Source organism: Thermobia domestica, chromosome 5 (genome assembly GCF_964235325.1).
Source record: "Thermobia domestica chromosome 5, izTheDome1.hap1.1, whole genome shotgun sequence".
Lineage (NCBI taxonomy): Eukaryota > Metazoa > Arthropoda > Insecta > Zygentoma > Lepismatidae > Thermobia > Thermobia domestica.
This window is the reverse complement of record NC_137458.1, coordinates 291,453,898-291,468,966: the sequence shown is the minus strand read 5'-3', so window position 1 is coordinate 291,468,966 and position 15,069 is coordinate 291,453,898. Positions and strand designations below refer to the sequence as shown.

Below are 15,069 nucleotides of genomic sequence, written 5' to 3'. Positions count from 1 at the left end.
ACCGTGAGAAACGATCATTTATGAGAGCCAGAGAGACTTGGTTGTCGAAATTTGTTTTAATCTGAGCTTCAACTCATCATATCGGAATCTCACTTAGAACGCAACTAACGCAGCATTCAATTGCGCTCCACTTCCTTGTTGGTTGGTTGACTTGAAGTATACGTCCCACCCAGCACTGAGGCTATATGAGACATGGATGTACAGCTTAACGTGGGATCCGAACATGAGCTCTCCCCGGGAATCGAATCCGGATTGTACGCTAACCATTAACTTATGATCGAGTTCTCCATTCTCATGTGCTTGTAGTTATTTTATTTTCTCAAAATCAAGTGAACGACTGAAAGTAATAAGTAAACTTGAAATATGTAAATAAAAAGCAATAAAATTAGACTATTATTAAATTATTGGAGCATTTACATTTTTTCAGTTTAAATAGCAAAAACTGAGACATGCATAAGCCACAAGTCCCACGATATTTCATCCTCAAACAATTTTAGTTGTACTTCATTAACGTTGTTGTTGTTTCAGCTTGGTCTATTTTGTTTTATCCACATTCTTCTGTGAAGAGGAATAAATTCGCGTATAGTCGCGTATTGCTCGCTTTCTTTTTGGCTAATGTAAAATGAATAAAATCATTAAACTGTCACCTATTACTACTTTCTATTAAGTAGTAATGAAATTTTGTTTTTAATTTATTTACAATTCAAAATAAGCGACTTCGGAGACCTCTTAATACCAATTTTTCTTGAAATTGAACTAATTTTAAGATTGTCATATCGAATCCGCCATTTTTTTTCAGAAAATAATATTATTCGAAATCAGCAATTTCAAAACATTGTATGAACTGAATTTTAAAAAGGTGGAGTAACATTTTCTACTTTTGACTACATTTTAGGCAACTGAGACTACTGTGCGGAGCAGTGATGCTAGTCAGAGTAAATGTCGTATTCAGCGACTGGTACTGGCACACGGGTGAGGGGTGAGTCGTTCATTACATAATACAACCTCAGTTAACTAAAAAAAACATATTCTTTATGTCTATGTGCTATATATCCATATGTTGCATCACCCACTTCTCACTCGGGTTCTGCAATGCAAACAAAAATGCAAACTGAACAACAGAAGTCTAGAAGAAAATCGCCTGGTTTGTTGAGTCATGATTTTGACTCCACTTTGTGGACCGCGCTGAGAGCTTTGGTGGACACTCCAGGAAATGTTACAGCCCTTGTGTATGCATTGTACTAACAGTTCAGGTCGACACTGGCGAGTGTATGGTGTAGAGCATGTTTAAATGGTAAGAATTAGATCTCTAGTAGTTGTAGACGAACGTGTACTAATGCCCGGTATTGCGATCTCTTGGCAAACTGAGAACACCCTACTCACCACTGTTACACTCTCCTCAGATGGAGAACCTTCCGAGATGACTTCACATGAAATCATTGCGCATATCCTGTGCAGACGTAATGCGGACTTTCAATATCTACTATTATTCCCCGTTATTAACCCCACTCAACAGTTATGGGAAACTATGGAACGGATACCCATCTCTGCAAACACTCGCCACCTTCAGATCGGCCTTGAAGCCTGTATTATATAACTTTATTAGCTACATCAGCGGACGACTACCGTTATCTCATTACATTAATGGCACTTCGGATAGCTGCTCTTCGGACGGCAAAAGGAGGACTCACAAACTATTAGATAGATAATCATAATGAGTGAACATTAACAGTAAATAGACAAAGACTAAGCCCGAATGTATAAGTAAAACTAATGTTTCCAATTAAAGAGCAGCGGAAATGTCACCGTTTTATCCACAGCGCACCCAACTATGTTCTTCCTCAAATCTAATAGATTTTGACTTCCATGCATGCACACCGGATTTTCCGTACTAAACTGTTCTTACACAAATCTAACAGGTTCTGACTTCCATGCATGCATACCAGATTTTCCAAATGAATTTAAAACTTTGATAACCAGAGTCCAAATTTAATCGGGGTTGTTTGTTTAAATATAAAAAGATTCCATTCCTTTCAACATTATTGTTGGATCGTCGCATTTTTAAAATTTCTTTTATAACAACGAAATCAGTATTTTTCACATGCTGAGACAATCCTAAAGTAAGGAATTCATTTCTAATATCCTTAACGTGTAACAAAACTTTACTATTGCTTTGTAAATAATTCACTAAACAATCCTTGCTATTCGTCAACACTCGAGGGTCACATTCGTAACAAAATCTAGAGCTTTATTTATTTAGACAGTGTTCTTATGGAACGATGAAAGTGAAGAATTTAAACACACCTACCAAACGCAAAAGCGGCAACTATAATCTACAGATGATACTTGTTGATAAATAAGATTTTAACTCCTTTCATCCCGCCCCCTCCCAAAAAAAGGAGTGCCTGAAATAAAAAAAACGAAAAGGTACCAATATCATATTAATACAGTATTAAAAAGAAAGAGAATACAACTTGAATTACTGTACTTACCACTGGCATTCACAGCTGTCAGATTATTGGAGGAACTTCGAACTTTTCTCAATTTCTCCAATTCCTTTTTCTGTAAGATAATTAGGAACAAAACAAAAATTTAATACATGAAAATCTGCATTTCATGGAATTCCACGCTACAATATTTTATCTCCGTTGTAGATTTATTTAGTTTAGTATAGCTTATTCTGAACATAACAATGTAACTTAATTACTGAATTAACTAAGGAGAGGAAATAACGTAACCGCCGATACGTTATTTTCTTCCCGTAGTGAATTCAGTAATGCATAGCATCAAGATAGTGCGCAGAAAAAGTGTTGTGCACAGTTGTTTATGCTGAGCATCATCATCTTCATCATCAACAACTTAATAATAATAATAACAGAACAACGGAAGATTAAAATTGAGAAGATAATACGAGTTTTAATATTGGATATCGTGGACCACAAGACGTTGGAAAATGCACTTGAAACAACTGAAACTGGAGAAAAACAACATAGGATACGGAAGAGCGTAATACTGAATATATGCTAAATTGTAAGAAACTTCCTGCAAACCCCGGAATAAAGGACAAAATACAGATAAACAGTAATATATTTGAATGTCCCGTATATTATCATATCAACTGTTCAAGTGCGTAGTAGATGACGACGACAACACTACCATTACCAGGGCTAAATATGGGAATAGACAGATGTTTTGAAATACTACGGTATTTGTTTGTCACTTCCACTTTTGAGCAGAAAGAAAATATTTACATGTTGAAAGCAAAAACTAACTAACTAACTAACTAACTAACTAAAAAAAAAAAAAAAAAAAAAAAAGGCCTTCTCACTAATTTGTGACATCGTCATATATAATTACCTCATGGAAGGCAAAGTTTGGAAAACTGACCTAACTGAAGTAAAAAAGTGCTTAGAAAATTCACAAGGGCTGTAGGTGCCATGTTTTCTAGTACATACTGACCCCTGGTTGAACAACTTTCGCTACCTGTCAAGATCAAGGAAGTGTGGAGCAAACACTAAAAGAAATATATTTATGTGTATTTATCATGTATTCTAAACATGGCGCCCTGCGGACCACAAAGCACTATTCGACAGGCCAAAATAAAGCGAAAATATTATATGATAGTACGCTCTCCGGGACTTCCTTCAGCCGCTATGGGAAATCAAAATTTTACAATGTGGCAACATCGCAGATTAACTTGGAGCCATTGTAATATAATTTCATCTCAATGTGTATTAAAACTTCCAAAATTAAAAATATAAAAGAAACAAACAGGATGAGGTTCCGTAAACGAACTTTCAAGAAAATGAAAGCTAAAAATGAAAGTGAAAATGTTCAAATAAATAAAAACAAAATAAGGAACTGCATATAGGTGAAAAGCCAAAAACAGAGTATATAAACGTAAGAAATTGTAAACAATGGGTCAGTTTTTGGTCATTCATTGGCAGTTAGTCAGAACAGACAGAGTCGACCATTAGAACCTCATCAGGATGGACCTTAGCCTGTACCGCTATAACCTTCTGTAAGTACTTATTAATTATGCCGAGAAACAACGCATAAGAAGTTCGTGCATGGAGGTCTTCTCCATAACAGGCACATTTTGTTAATCTATAACTTCTATATTATTGTCATGACCTTTTTTATGTACTACATATTATTGTCATAACCTTTCTTTATGTACCTTCATTAAATTATCAAAATGCATCAAAATAGTATTATCCTACTATCGAGTATAACAATAAGCAATCTCCCATAATCACTTATTCCAAATAGCAACGAAAAACCATTATTTTAAGTTACGAGACATGGCTCCCAAATATTAGGCACCATTAGGATTACTCTACAAATACAACAAGCAGTTGAATCGATTGCTACACTAATAAGTGATGCTACTGTCAATCAATATCGACTATAGCTGCCATCTGGAAAGAATCGATATAACTATTTTACAGATTGGTAGATCTAATCTATGATTCTTTATTTGCGACGTTGCCACATAGTGCAATTTGCAATTTGTGTCTCCAGACGAGGACTCGAAATGTATACAAATATATATGTGTAAATATATATATATATATATATATAGTTTTATTTTGACTTGTAGAATAATTCTCGGTGGTCCGTGGGGGCCATTTTTAGAACGCAAGATATATATATGGAAAGAGAGAGAGAGAAGGGGTTTTCTGCAATCGATTCAGCCTCCAGCCTTCAAAGAACAAATTCTATCTCGATCCTTATCTCCCTCCTGAAACCGAAAATGGTAGAAATTCACTGCAACTTTCGGTTTCAATCTTGCTCTCTATACAGCGAAAAAGGTAACAAGAAACGAGTTTTGATATGAATTGAATGTCTCAAGAATAGGTTTCATTTCGACCTTTTTCAGACTGGAAGTGATCGGAATCTCGAGTTCCGATTTCAACATCAGGGTGTCTACTAAATGTTCATTTTCAAATTCCAGGTTTTATCAAGGTTTTCAAGGTTTATTTTTCCTTTTTTTCCAGGTCTATATAGTAGAGTGACAATTATTGTAACACGTTTAAGTTAATGCAATTTTATATAGTTCTCAACAAAAACTGGTTATAATTAGGGAATGCATATGGCAAGTGATAGTTTCTTTAAGTGACAAGATGAAAAGAAAAAAAACTGACTGAAATGTAGGTTCTTAAGACACAAACTTAATAGATCATGAAATTTAACTTTTTCAATTACCTTACTCTCATCATCGGGGACTAATTTTGCTCTTTTTGTAGTCACTGTTATTCACAACGACCATGCCAAACAAATAAAATATTATTCAGTCTCTTCTTGTACCCTCAGCATACTTTCCAAAAACATTCACCGCCTGCACTCTGCTCACGTCTGTCTCTTTCTCAACTTCGTCTCCACTGAATAAGTTATTATTGGCTTTTAACTTATACTGTAGTATATAACTTTCTTGCATTTTACAAAAATATACTTATTCCATACCAACTCCAAAAACAATATTTTAAAAACAATTTTAAAACTTCCACGTTCCTCGTCCAATTCTAGGCTATTTCCAGGTTTTCCAGGTCCAAAAGTAAATTCCAGGCTAATTCCAGGTTTTCAAGGTTTTCCAGGTCAGTAGACACCCTGAACATTGATCATTATAGTGATAAAAAGGAAAGAGATAGGGAGAAGCAACTTTTGATATACGGGGGGGAGGGGGGTGATAAGAAAGTAAGGTTACAAAGCCTGCAGTGAAACGTGTATATATTGCTTCATACATCTAAGACAGCCAACACATAGTACATACATTAGGTTATTTTTCGACAAAAGTTTCCATATCGGTTGAGGGACTTGTTACATAGTGGGATGAGTTTGAAGGTTCCCTCCTGGTAAAAATCCTGTCTTTACGTGTTCAGTCACGTTATTGCGAAGTGCTTCACCTCCTCGTCTGAAGTGAAGTGACGGTTCCTAGGTACTCCTTAGAATACGGGAACAGCTGAAGGTTGCTTGGAGCGGGGTCTAGGCTGTAGGGGAAGTGGTCGATGAGTGGTCCTAGAGAAATTGCTTCAATAGACTAGTGGTCTTCTGGGCTGTATGTGGACACGCGTTGTCGTGAAGGAAGATGGCGCCCTCGGTGAGAAGTCCTGGCCGTAAACCTCTACCAGGTGCCGGTGAATTTCAGCCGCGGTTACATGTTTCGCCCACAGAAATCGAATAACTAAGCGGACTTCTTTGCAAGACCAGTTTTCCAAACGAGTCGCCATTTGTGTTTATCTACAACTAGCGCTGTAGGTGGCAGAAGGCTGAAACTCTGCACAGTTGCCAACTTCAAGTAGTAAAATTACCAGGGTTGGCTGGTTTAAACCAGCTGTTTTTTTTTTTTTTTTTTTTTTTTTTTAAGGTTCAAACCAAAAAACGAAAAATATTTGTAAAAGTGTAAGTGTTCGTACAATCTTGATGAACACACGTGATTTGTGGGTTATCACGTTTCACTCCCGTATATTATTTGTATTATATTCAGACCTAAATTCCCCATTCAGTACTCAAAGAGATTATGCTACAAAAGCAACTTTTGTCCTTTTTATAACTTTATGAATGTTTCTTTTGTGATTTTTTTTATAGTTTATTATTGTTATGCAATTGCAATCAAAGAAAAATTCTAAATATTGTTTCGTTTTAATAATGTTTACTGTTGGTAAAATACATCGAAATACCATACTTTTTGGGGGGGGAGGGGGGGGAGTCATACAAAATCCCACCAGAGGCATTTATTGAAATCAGAAGTATCTTTGGTATTTATTTATGTATAAATGGGTCAGAACCAAAGTGGACTCAAATAATTCGTATCTTTATTCACTTTTCCTACTGATATGCAAATTAAGTCCTTGTATTTCTTTAATTTGGACTAATAAGAGTCGTAGTAAACTAACTTCGACTAAATTCTGTACTCTGCAGTATTTTGAAATTGTCCATATATAATTCTGTATAATGGTTTCACTTGTACAACTGTTTATTTTTTTGTTCTTCTGAAATGGCTCTTGACAATTATATTGACAAGTATGTAAAGATCAGTATGATGTATTTTTATCAGGAGTCCTTTGTGAGTGAGTCGGCAGACGTATCACCAGTTAATCCTGGTTTCGAGTTCAAATAGAGGACAATTTCTCTCGGATGTAAGCCGAGAAGCGGTCTGGATTTCGCTTTAAGCTTATGTAACCCCTTCCAGCGTAATCCGATTGTTGTATAATAACACCAAGGCGAAACAAACTTATTTCTGTCCATATGTGATATAAATACATAGCGCAAATTATTTAAACCGAAAAAACCTGGTTTAAACTAAAAACAAAATGGATTTAAACGAAAAAAACCTGTTTTTTTTGTTGTTTTTTTTCAATAAAAACCATGGTTTTTGCCAACCCTGAAAATTACCATACTGTCTTCATTCCTCTATAACAGATGAAACTCTATTAATATCGGCCTTATAACGTTAGTTTCTGATCCTTCCTCGTAGACTGCACAGGAATGGTACTGAAACCAATACTTGTATTAAGTATTTAGCATAAATTCCTATTTACTCTTTAAGAAGACATAGATGTATTGTGTCTGTTGGCTTATTGTGAAGTGTAGAAGGCTATCCAATGCTATTAAGAATTTAAAATTTTAATTTTATAAAAATGTAACATCACTTTAAATTGCTGCAACTGATGAATGCTTGACTGGTTTAGGAAGCACATTTCTAGGAAGAAAAGCAGCACAAATAGACCACAAATTCTTTCAGAAAAGGACTCTTCACTCAATATAATTAAAGAAGAATGAAAAAAAAAAACTGAAATCTTTGAGTTTTACGTCCCACGGTTATGCCGGCTAGGCTAAAGGAGACGGTGATGAGTAATGAATGAAATGGTGGAATGAAGAAAATGGAAGGAAACGGGAGAACCCCGAGGAAACCCACGCACACGGTGTTTGTCCATCACAAAGTTCACTTGGCAGGAGCAGAGTTTTAAAGAAGAGAAATTCATTGTTTTCTCGTTAGGAATCATGCACAGAAGTAGATCTGAATTACTCAGAGAATTTTCAAGATTTTAAAGGACAATTTGAAATGAAGTATACCTATATTAATGAAAGATCTTATTCTGTTTTCAACCATGCTTGTACAAAACAAAGAATTGTTTCATTTCTTAACGTATTCCCTCCCGAAAAAGTAGTCGTGATTACTGAATATATGGATCACTCATGTTGTATTCAACAAACGAATATTAAGATTGTATTGTTTAAAAAGTGCAGAGTCGATGAACAATAATCTATGAGCATACATATTTTAGTTACACAGTATCTCGACTTGGACAATAATGGAAGACTGGTATTAATCTCTGTGCAGCCGATTAAAAAACAACTGCAAACAGTTCCACGATTAATTCTAGCCATCTTCAGTATTTTTAAATTATTTATTTTATTTTATTAAAAATCCACGTTGGTTTTAGTACTACATTCTTGCTGACCTTCCCTGAATAAACTATGATTCGATCGATTGAGAACGTTTTCTTAGGTTTCTTTGTTTTATAGCTTGAGCTGTCTTCTTACTAACAGTATTTATACTTGAACTAAATAAGCTTCGACAGATTATTGACTTGTGTACTTAAAAAATAATTTCTCTCCACACTACTTTCAGTCCTGAATAGTGTGTATGAAACCGAGTACAACAGCTTGTGAAACTACAACAATTGAAATCTGAGAGGTTATTCTGCAAAATTAAATGATACCACGAAAGATATTAGCTGCTGAGTGACTCGTAATTATCCTTACAGTACTCCATAAATAGAACATATTGAAATTCAGGTTTACTTTCTGTTATTCCTAGCTGTCTATGCACGAGCACACTAAAACAATTCACAGCACTTATTCCAGAAAAAGAGATGTTTATAAAATAACTATTAACCTTGTAACTGATGGCTATTTTGGCAGACTAATTGAAGTATGCATTTTTCTTTCTTTCTTTCTTTCTTTTTTTTTTTTTTTATTTTATTCGTGAAACATATTTTCAAACTCAGTTTATCTCAAAGTGAGCAATTATTCAGCTATGAACGAACACTCAAATCATTCCACATCATTTGTTTAACTCCCGTGACTGTTGAACTTCCTACGAAAATAAAACCTATTATCTACTGATAGATCAATAATAGTGAATGATCTATCGACAGTTATTTACTTCAAATCTATTTACTGGTAATGGGAAGATAACACAGACTATAAAATATGGAAGCCTAAGAAAAAAAATCTCTATTAAACTTCAATTTTTTCAAAGAGGAAGTTTGTAACGACCCAGTTTCTGGTCGTTCCAGATTATTCGTCACTGATCCTGTCCGAGAAACGGTGCATTTATATGATTCCATTATTTGTTAATTTCCAGTAATTTATTTATCTGTTATACATTTCTAGTTTGTTTTGTGTTTGTTATATATCAGAACTGATTATGTTGTCATTGTCAGTGCTGTTTAAGATGATTAATTTCTCTTATTTCCGGTCTTAATCACTTGCTTTACGACTTTTTTTTCCCTAAATGGTGTCCAAAAAATACATATTTTTTATTGTTTATTTCAAAAGTACGTTACATGGCATAGCTTACAATGAATCAATTTTGATTCCCCAACTCAACATAACCAAGATATTTCAGTTTTTTTTTTTAAAGGTGCTTTTTAATTAGCCCGAGTTTACTCACAGTAAATCTTTTGCTTCCAATTTAATTACTTTATGCTATTATTGAACAAAAACATTGAAAATAAATATGTCAGTTATAGTGATCTTTATTATGAACTAGTTTTGAGGATATTCATTTCATTTGGACTTAAAGAAGTGCATTTCGTTTCATTTCTGCGTTTTCTCTCATTTTATGTTACAATGCACTCTTTATTCACGTTTGAACTCATCCGTGGGAACTACTGTGATAACTTACTCTCACATACCTTTCTTATACGTCAGATAATGCTCCAGCCAATGAGAGCATATGTGCAGACGAAATGAATAAAAATTCGTATGTTATGATGGGTCCGAGAGTTTATTTTACGTCTGGGTTCTTGACCCACGAGCGGGGCATCTTCAGGGAAGCAGGAAGAAGAAGACAGCATTCTGCAAGATGGTGGAAGACTAAATCGAACTGCGTTGTGCTATTTGCTAAATTCTTCTGTTATTTTAATGTTTTTTCATTCATTTTTTTAAAACTTGGTTAATCTACAACAAGTAGAGTAAGTATGTAACTGTTATAAGTATCTCGCAACTGAACTGACGATGAATTTTATTCAATAATTTCCTCAGTATTGGTATGCATAGTCCGCCTATTGGAGGTTTCTTTATTTTATATTCTCTATAATAGAATCAAATTGCTGAAGCACATTGTTTTAATACTGCTCCTATATTATGGTTGTTGCGGTTGTTTGTAGAGAGGTTGGAACAAAACTTCATTTTGTTTGAATCAATCACAATTTGCATGGTAACAGCATTTGTGTGCGGACAGCTTTGTATGTATTCAGGTTGATTTTGGCAAACTATCAATGCATGGGCGCTGGACGGATTCCTAATTCGATTCCCGAACTTGGTTATTGCGTTGATATCCTTTGCCACCCGCAGTAATAATAATACAGTACTGTTTCCTCATATTGAGACCCTCAAACATTTCGAATATATAAAGGAAAAGAAGGTATTTTTGATAAAACTTATTTATAGATTACGCTTTTTTTTTTCACATAGTATGAAAGAACAGACGAACAGGGACATCCAAAATTGCGTTTTGCGGCACGTGGGGGCCAAGAAACGTATAAATATGTTGGAAGTCTCGAATTAGATTTTTCTACGAGCGCCATATTTTTAAGATCGTCGCATTCCTATTGTCATTCGAAAGCAAAAAAACTCACTCAAACTGTTTGCAATACTTTCTTAATCGGATGCTTCAGGAGTATATTAAGAGTCTTCATCCTGGCGAAATTAAAATACAGCTAATTTTACAGTAATTATGTGATACCTTCAAATAGATAAAAGATAATTGAAATATGGAAGAAGAGCGCCCTAGACAATATTATTTTGCGTCAGGTACCGTTATCACAAGTCACCTAGCGGCTTTCCGTTTTCAGCTGTTTAGAAACGCGAAAATAAATGCCGATTTTCAAAACGGCTCGAAATCGAAAGCAGATAAGTGAGTCGTGATAACGGTTTCTCATGTAAAATAATATTGTCTAGGGAGCTCTTGTTCCACATTTCGATTATCTTTTATCTATTTGAAGATATCACATAATTACTATAAAATTAGCGGTATTTTAATTTCGCCGGGATGATGACTCTTAAGACTTTCATTATTATTCTTTAATTTGCATCCCGTTGTATCACAAAACAATTTCATGAATTTTACCTTAGATGCTTCATCCATACACTTGTTCTTTTCCTCTTCAGATAGCTCTTCCCACATATAATTTACAATTTTCTCTATGTCCTTCGAGTCTAAGTCTGGATTTTGCGCTTTTATTTGATTCCATACCTTCTTCCTATATATTTCACGTGCTCCATATGTTATATGCTCTTGCTTCTGTGTAATATTAAATAAACAGAGCACAATTAATATATAATTAAGGTATCCATATTAATGCGCTAATTTATACCTAAGTATAAAAGAGCAAATACTGTATACTTTATACATACATTTGGAGAACTTAATGGAAATTCGACGGATTAGACTATGAGAAGACAAATGATTAAATTTAAAAAAAAATAATAATGTGATAAACAGTAACGGTTCAAACTGAAATTAACTTCAAAATTAAACCTTTAAAATTAAAATTAAAAATTAATTTTCACTGTTACCCAATGTGAATTGTCTTCATTTGTGAAAGTTAATGTATAATTTAATGGATAAAATTAAGGATGTTGGGAAAATCAATAGAATATTTATGAAAATTACTATTTTAAACCGGTTAATACTACTAATTAAAACAATTAATTAATAAAAGTAAAATGTCCTAAAATTGAAAAATAAATTATCCACTAAAATTAATTTAACTGCATATTTTTAAATTTAACTTTTTCTGGTATTGGTTAGTAAGATACTTCTACGAGGGTTATTATTTTCAACAAATTTAAAAGTTCGTTTCTGAATTCTGTGTGTGTGTGTTATTTGCGAATTTTTCAATTTTGAGTCCTCCACTCGATAGCGCATCACAAACTATCTAAAAAAAAAGTGATGGAATTTTTCGCGCCACTCTTACCGTTCCCGAGATAATTGACCAAAAAAGTTTCAACTTCGGGAAATCTAAGAAGCCATATATCGGGAACCGTACGTCATAGAGAGATGATATTGGTGTTGACCAATAAGTAAGAGGATGGTGAACATTTTATACCAAACAATTACCGGTGGTCACTGTCCAACTGGTCACTGGTTTGGGCAGTGGCCACCGGTTACTATTGATACCGAATTGTTTAACATCCTCTTAGGTATTGATCAACACCAATAACATCTCTCCATGGCTTATCGTTCCCGATATATATTGGCCAAAAAAGTTCGGATTTCGGGAGATTTAAGGAGCCATATCTCGGGAACCGTAAATCACAGAGAGATGATATTTTGCGAGTTTTTCAATTTTGAGCCCTCCAATTTGAGCATGGGTTTTCGTAAAACAACATATCTTAGAACGTTTTAACACAACTCATACAAAACATGTGGAAAAAATTGAGTACTCAAGGAAATTATAAATGGATAGATATATTACAAGAATTGTTTAATGAGTATAATAATAAAGTACACAGAACAATTAGTATAAAGCCTGTAGAAGTTAATAAGAAAAGTTAAAAAGTTTATTATTTTTAAGTTCGTTCTGGCAATGCTCTTGGAGCATTTTCAACTGGTTTGTATAAGTACTACCTAAAATGACTCTTTTTTTTTTTTTTTTCACGGTGAGAATAAGCTTATGGAAAGTATTTGAACCTCCTCCCCTCTTAGGATATGCATAAAGAATAAATTTAGACTCAAACAACGTCTGGAGTGTCACTATTCATCACAACGACCCCGACAACTGGATTCAACACTAATGTCGGTCATTTTGCATTATTCTTACACGTCTCCTTTTCCCGACCCCCTAATGAAAATAGGGCGTCTTAACTCTCAGCATCTCTTTTCTAGGTTGTGTCATATGTATACCAAATTTGGTGGTATATATATATATATATATATATATATACTTATCAGTTTAATGGAGATATCATCTGGAGCTAGAAACATTAGATGTTTAGGTTGGCAACGATCAAGCGATGAAACTTATGAAACCACATGAGCATAATTTTGCTCCATGACCTGGAAGTTTTTCACCAACATCATAATCTCGTCGCTATAAAACTTCTGATAATTTCTGGTCAAAAATTGTGACTCGTGGCTTTCAGTTCTTTTTTGAAACTCACACAGCACTATTCAAGAAGCTCTGCAGACATCAAGACAAACGATAGTCGGACGCTGCCCGGTCCAGGCTATAAGATGAATGTTTTAAAATCTCTCAGCCAAGTTCCCAAGTTCTCTCAATTTCTGACAAGTCATTGCTGTCTGGCGCTGTCAGCGTGGTATATGATACTTTTTCTGTTGACCACTTCTTGGCGTATCTTTTGGATTGTTAGGTGCTATCGGGCTAATTGTCGACAGTGCAGATTTGAGTCTATTATTCTGCCCGGTGGCAGCAATCTTTCCAATTCCACCATAACCTTTCTGGACATTAGTGTGGGCTTCGCCACAGGCTGTCAAGGTTCTTCTTGTTTTGATCACGATCTTTTTCAAAAGTTGTTTTCGTAAGTTATTCACTTTTTATCACTGTAATCAAACGCTTCAGAAATGGCTCGTATTTGTTACGTTTCAGCAGAGATTCGTAGATAGAAATTCGATCGAGTAAATGTTTTTGAGTCAGTTCATGTGGCACTCAAACGTCGAGTTTTTAAATTTCTTTCTTTAAGCCAGCTTTCTCCAAATGGTTCAACACTTCGTCGATGAGTGTTTATTTCATTGTTGATGTCATGACTCCTTACACATGCCGGTCTTACTTGACTTTTGCCAAAATATTATTCAATTTTGCTGTGATTGGTTGTCTACTACGAGGGGCAACTTGGACATCGAAATTTCCAAAACAAAAGCGACTGAACTATCTTTTGTTCTTGTTTCCGACTACCTATCTTGCCCACAAGCAATACGAATTTCTTCATGGGCCTGCGCAGCATATGGGCCTTTATTGAAATAAAACTGTAAACTGTAGCGCAGTTTTGCGGAAAGTTTACTCATCCTCTCGGCATAATACTTTGCGTTTGATTTTTAGACATCTACTAGCTTCAATGTCAGCTTCAAATGACGTTAGACGTGACCCACTGCGGCTTTTATACCCTGAGATTTCGGTTACTAACACTATCTCGAACGCTAATTGCTCGAAACATTTTAGACGTCCTGATATATGTGTCCTTTTAAAAACGTGTGTTCTCAGAAATGCTGGAACACGGATTCACCTATTATAAATAAAGATTATTTTTTAAGAAAATACAAAATTGCATATTCCTAAGTTGACAGAATCGTGGGATACCCAACTTTCCACACAAGTTTTGACCCCGCCCCCTGTTCCCGCCAATGGGCGCAGAACTTGGGAGTTACACGGTATCAAGAGTGTCACTATTCCTCTCAGCAAATGAGCTCCTTCTTGGCTAAGCGGTTAGTATACGCGCCTTTGGCGTGGGAGGCCCGGGTTTGATTCTCGGCGGGAGCTCATGTGGTTCGCATTCCATGTTAATCAGTAGGTCCACGTATCATATAGCCTCGCTGCTCAAAGGGACGTTGAACTCATTCAACTCAACTCAAACTCGTCTCAGCAACCTCGAAAACTATGGATTCAATACTAATATTCATCTTTATCATTATTTTTACATGTGTCCTTGTCTTCCCTACGAGTGATGTGGATAGCTTTCTCTCACAGTATTTTTTAAGACTGTACGTAATATGTCTACCAAGTTCGGTTGAGGTTACTCAAAGTGTTTCAGAGTTATGGTGGAACATACAAACATAATAATATATATATATATATATATATATATATATATATATAT

General features: G+C 34.9%; 1 protein-coding gene across 7 annotated transcripts in view; it reads right to left on the bottom strand.

Annotated features, from left to right (window-relative positions):
* Nucleotides 1–15,069, bottom strand: part of LOC145686687 (uncharacterized) — a 313,040-nt gene that overhangs the window by 52,402 nt on the left and 245,569 nt on the right. For 6 of the 7 annotated variants that reach the window (XM_081760226.1, XM_081760225.1, XM_081760230.1 and 3 more), the window contains 2 exons: nucleotides 11,363–11,536; nucleotides 2,493–2,562 (listed from right to left, as the gene is read on the bottom strand). In XM_081760226.1, the coding sequence (XP_081616352.1) occupies nucleotides 2,493–2,562; nucleotides 11,363–11,536 (244 nt within the window). The remainder of the gene's footprint in view (nucleotides 1–2,492; nucleotides 2,563–11,362; nucleotides 11,537–15,069) is intronic. The other variant, XM_081760228.1, reaches the window with a different exon arrangement.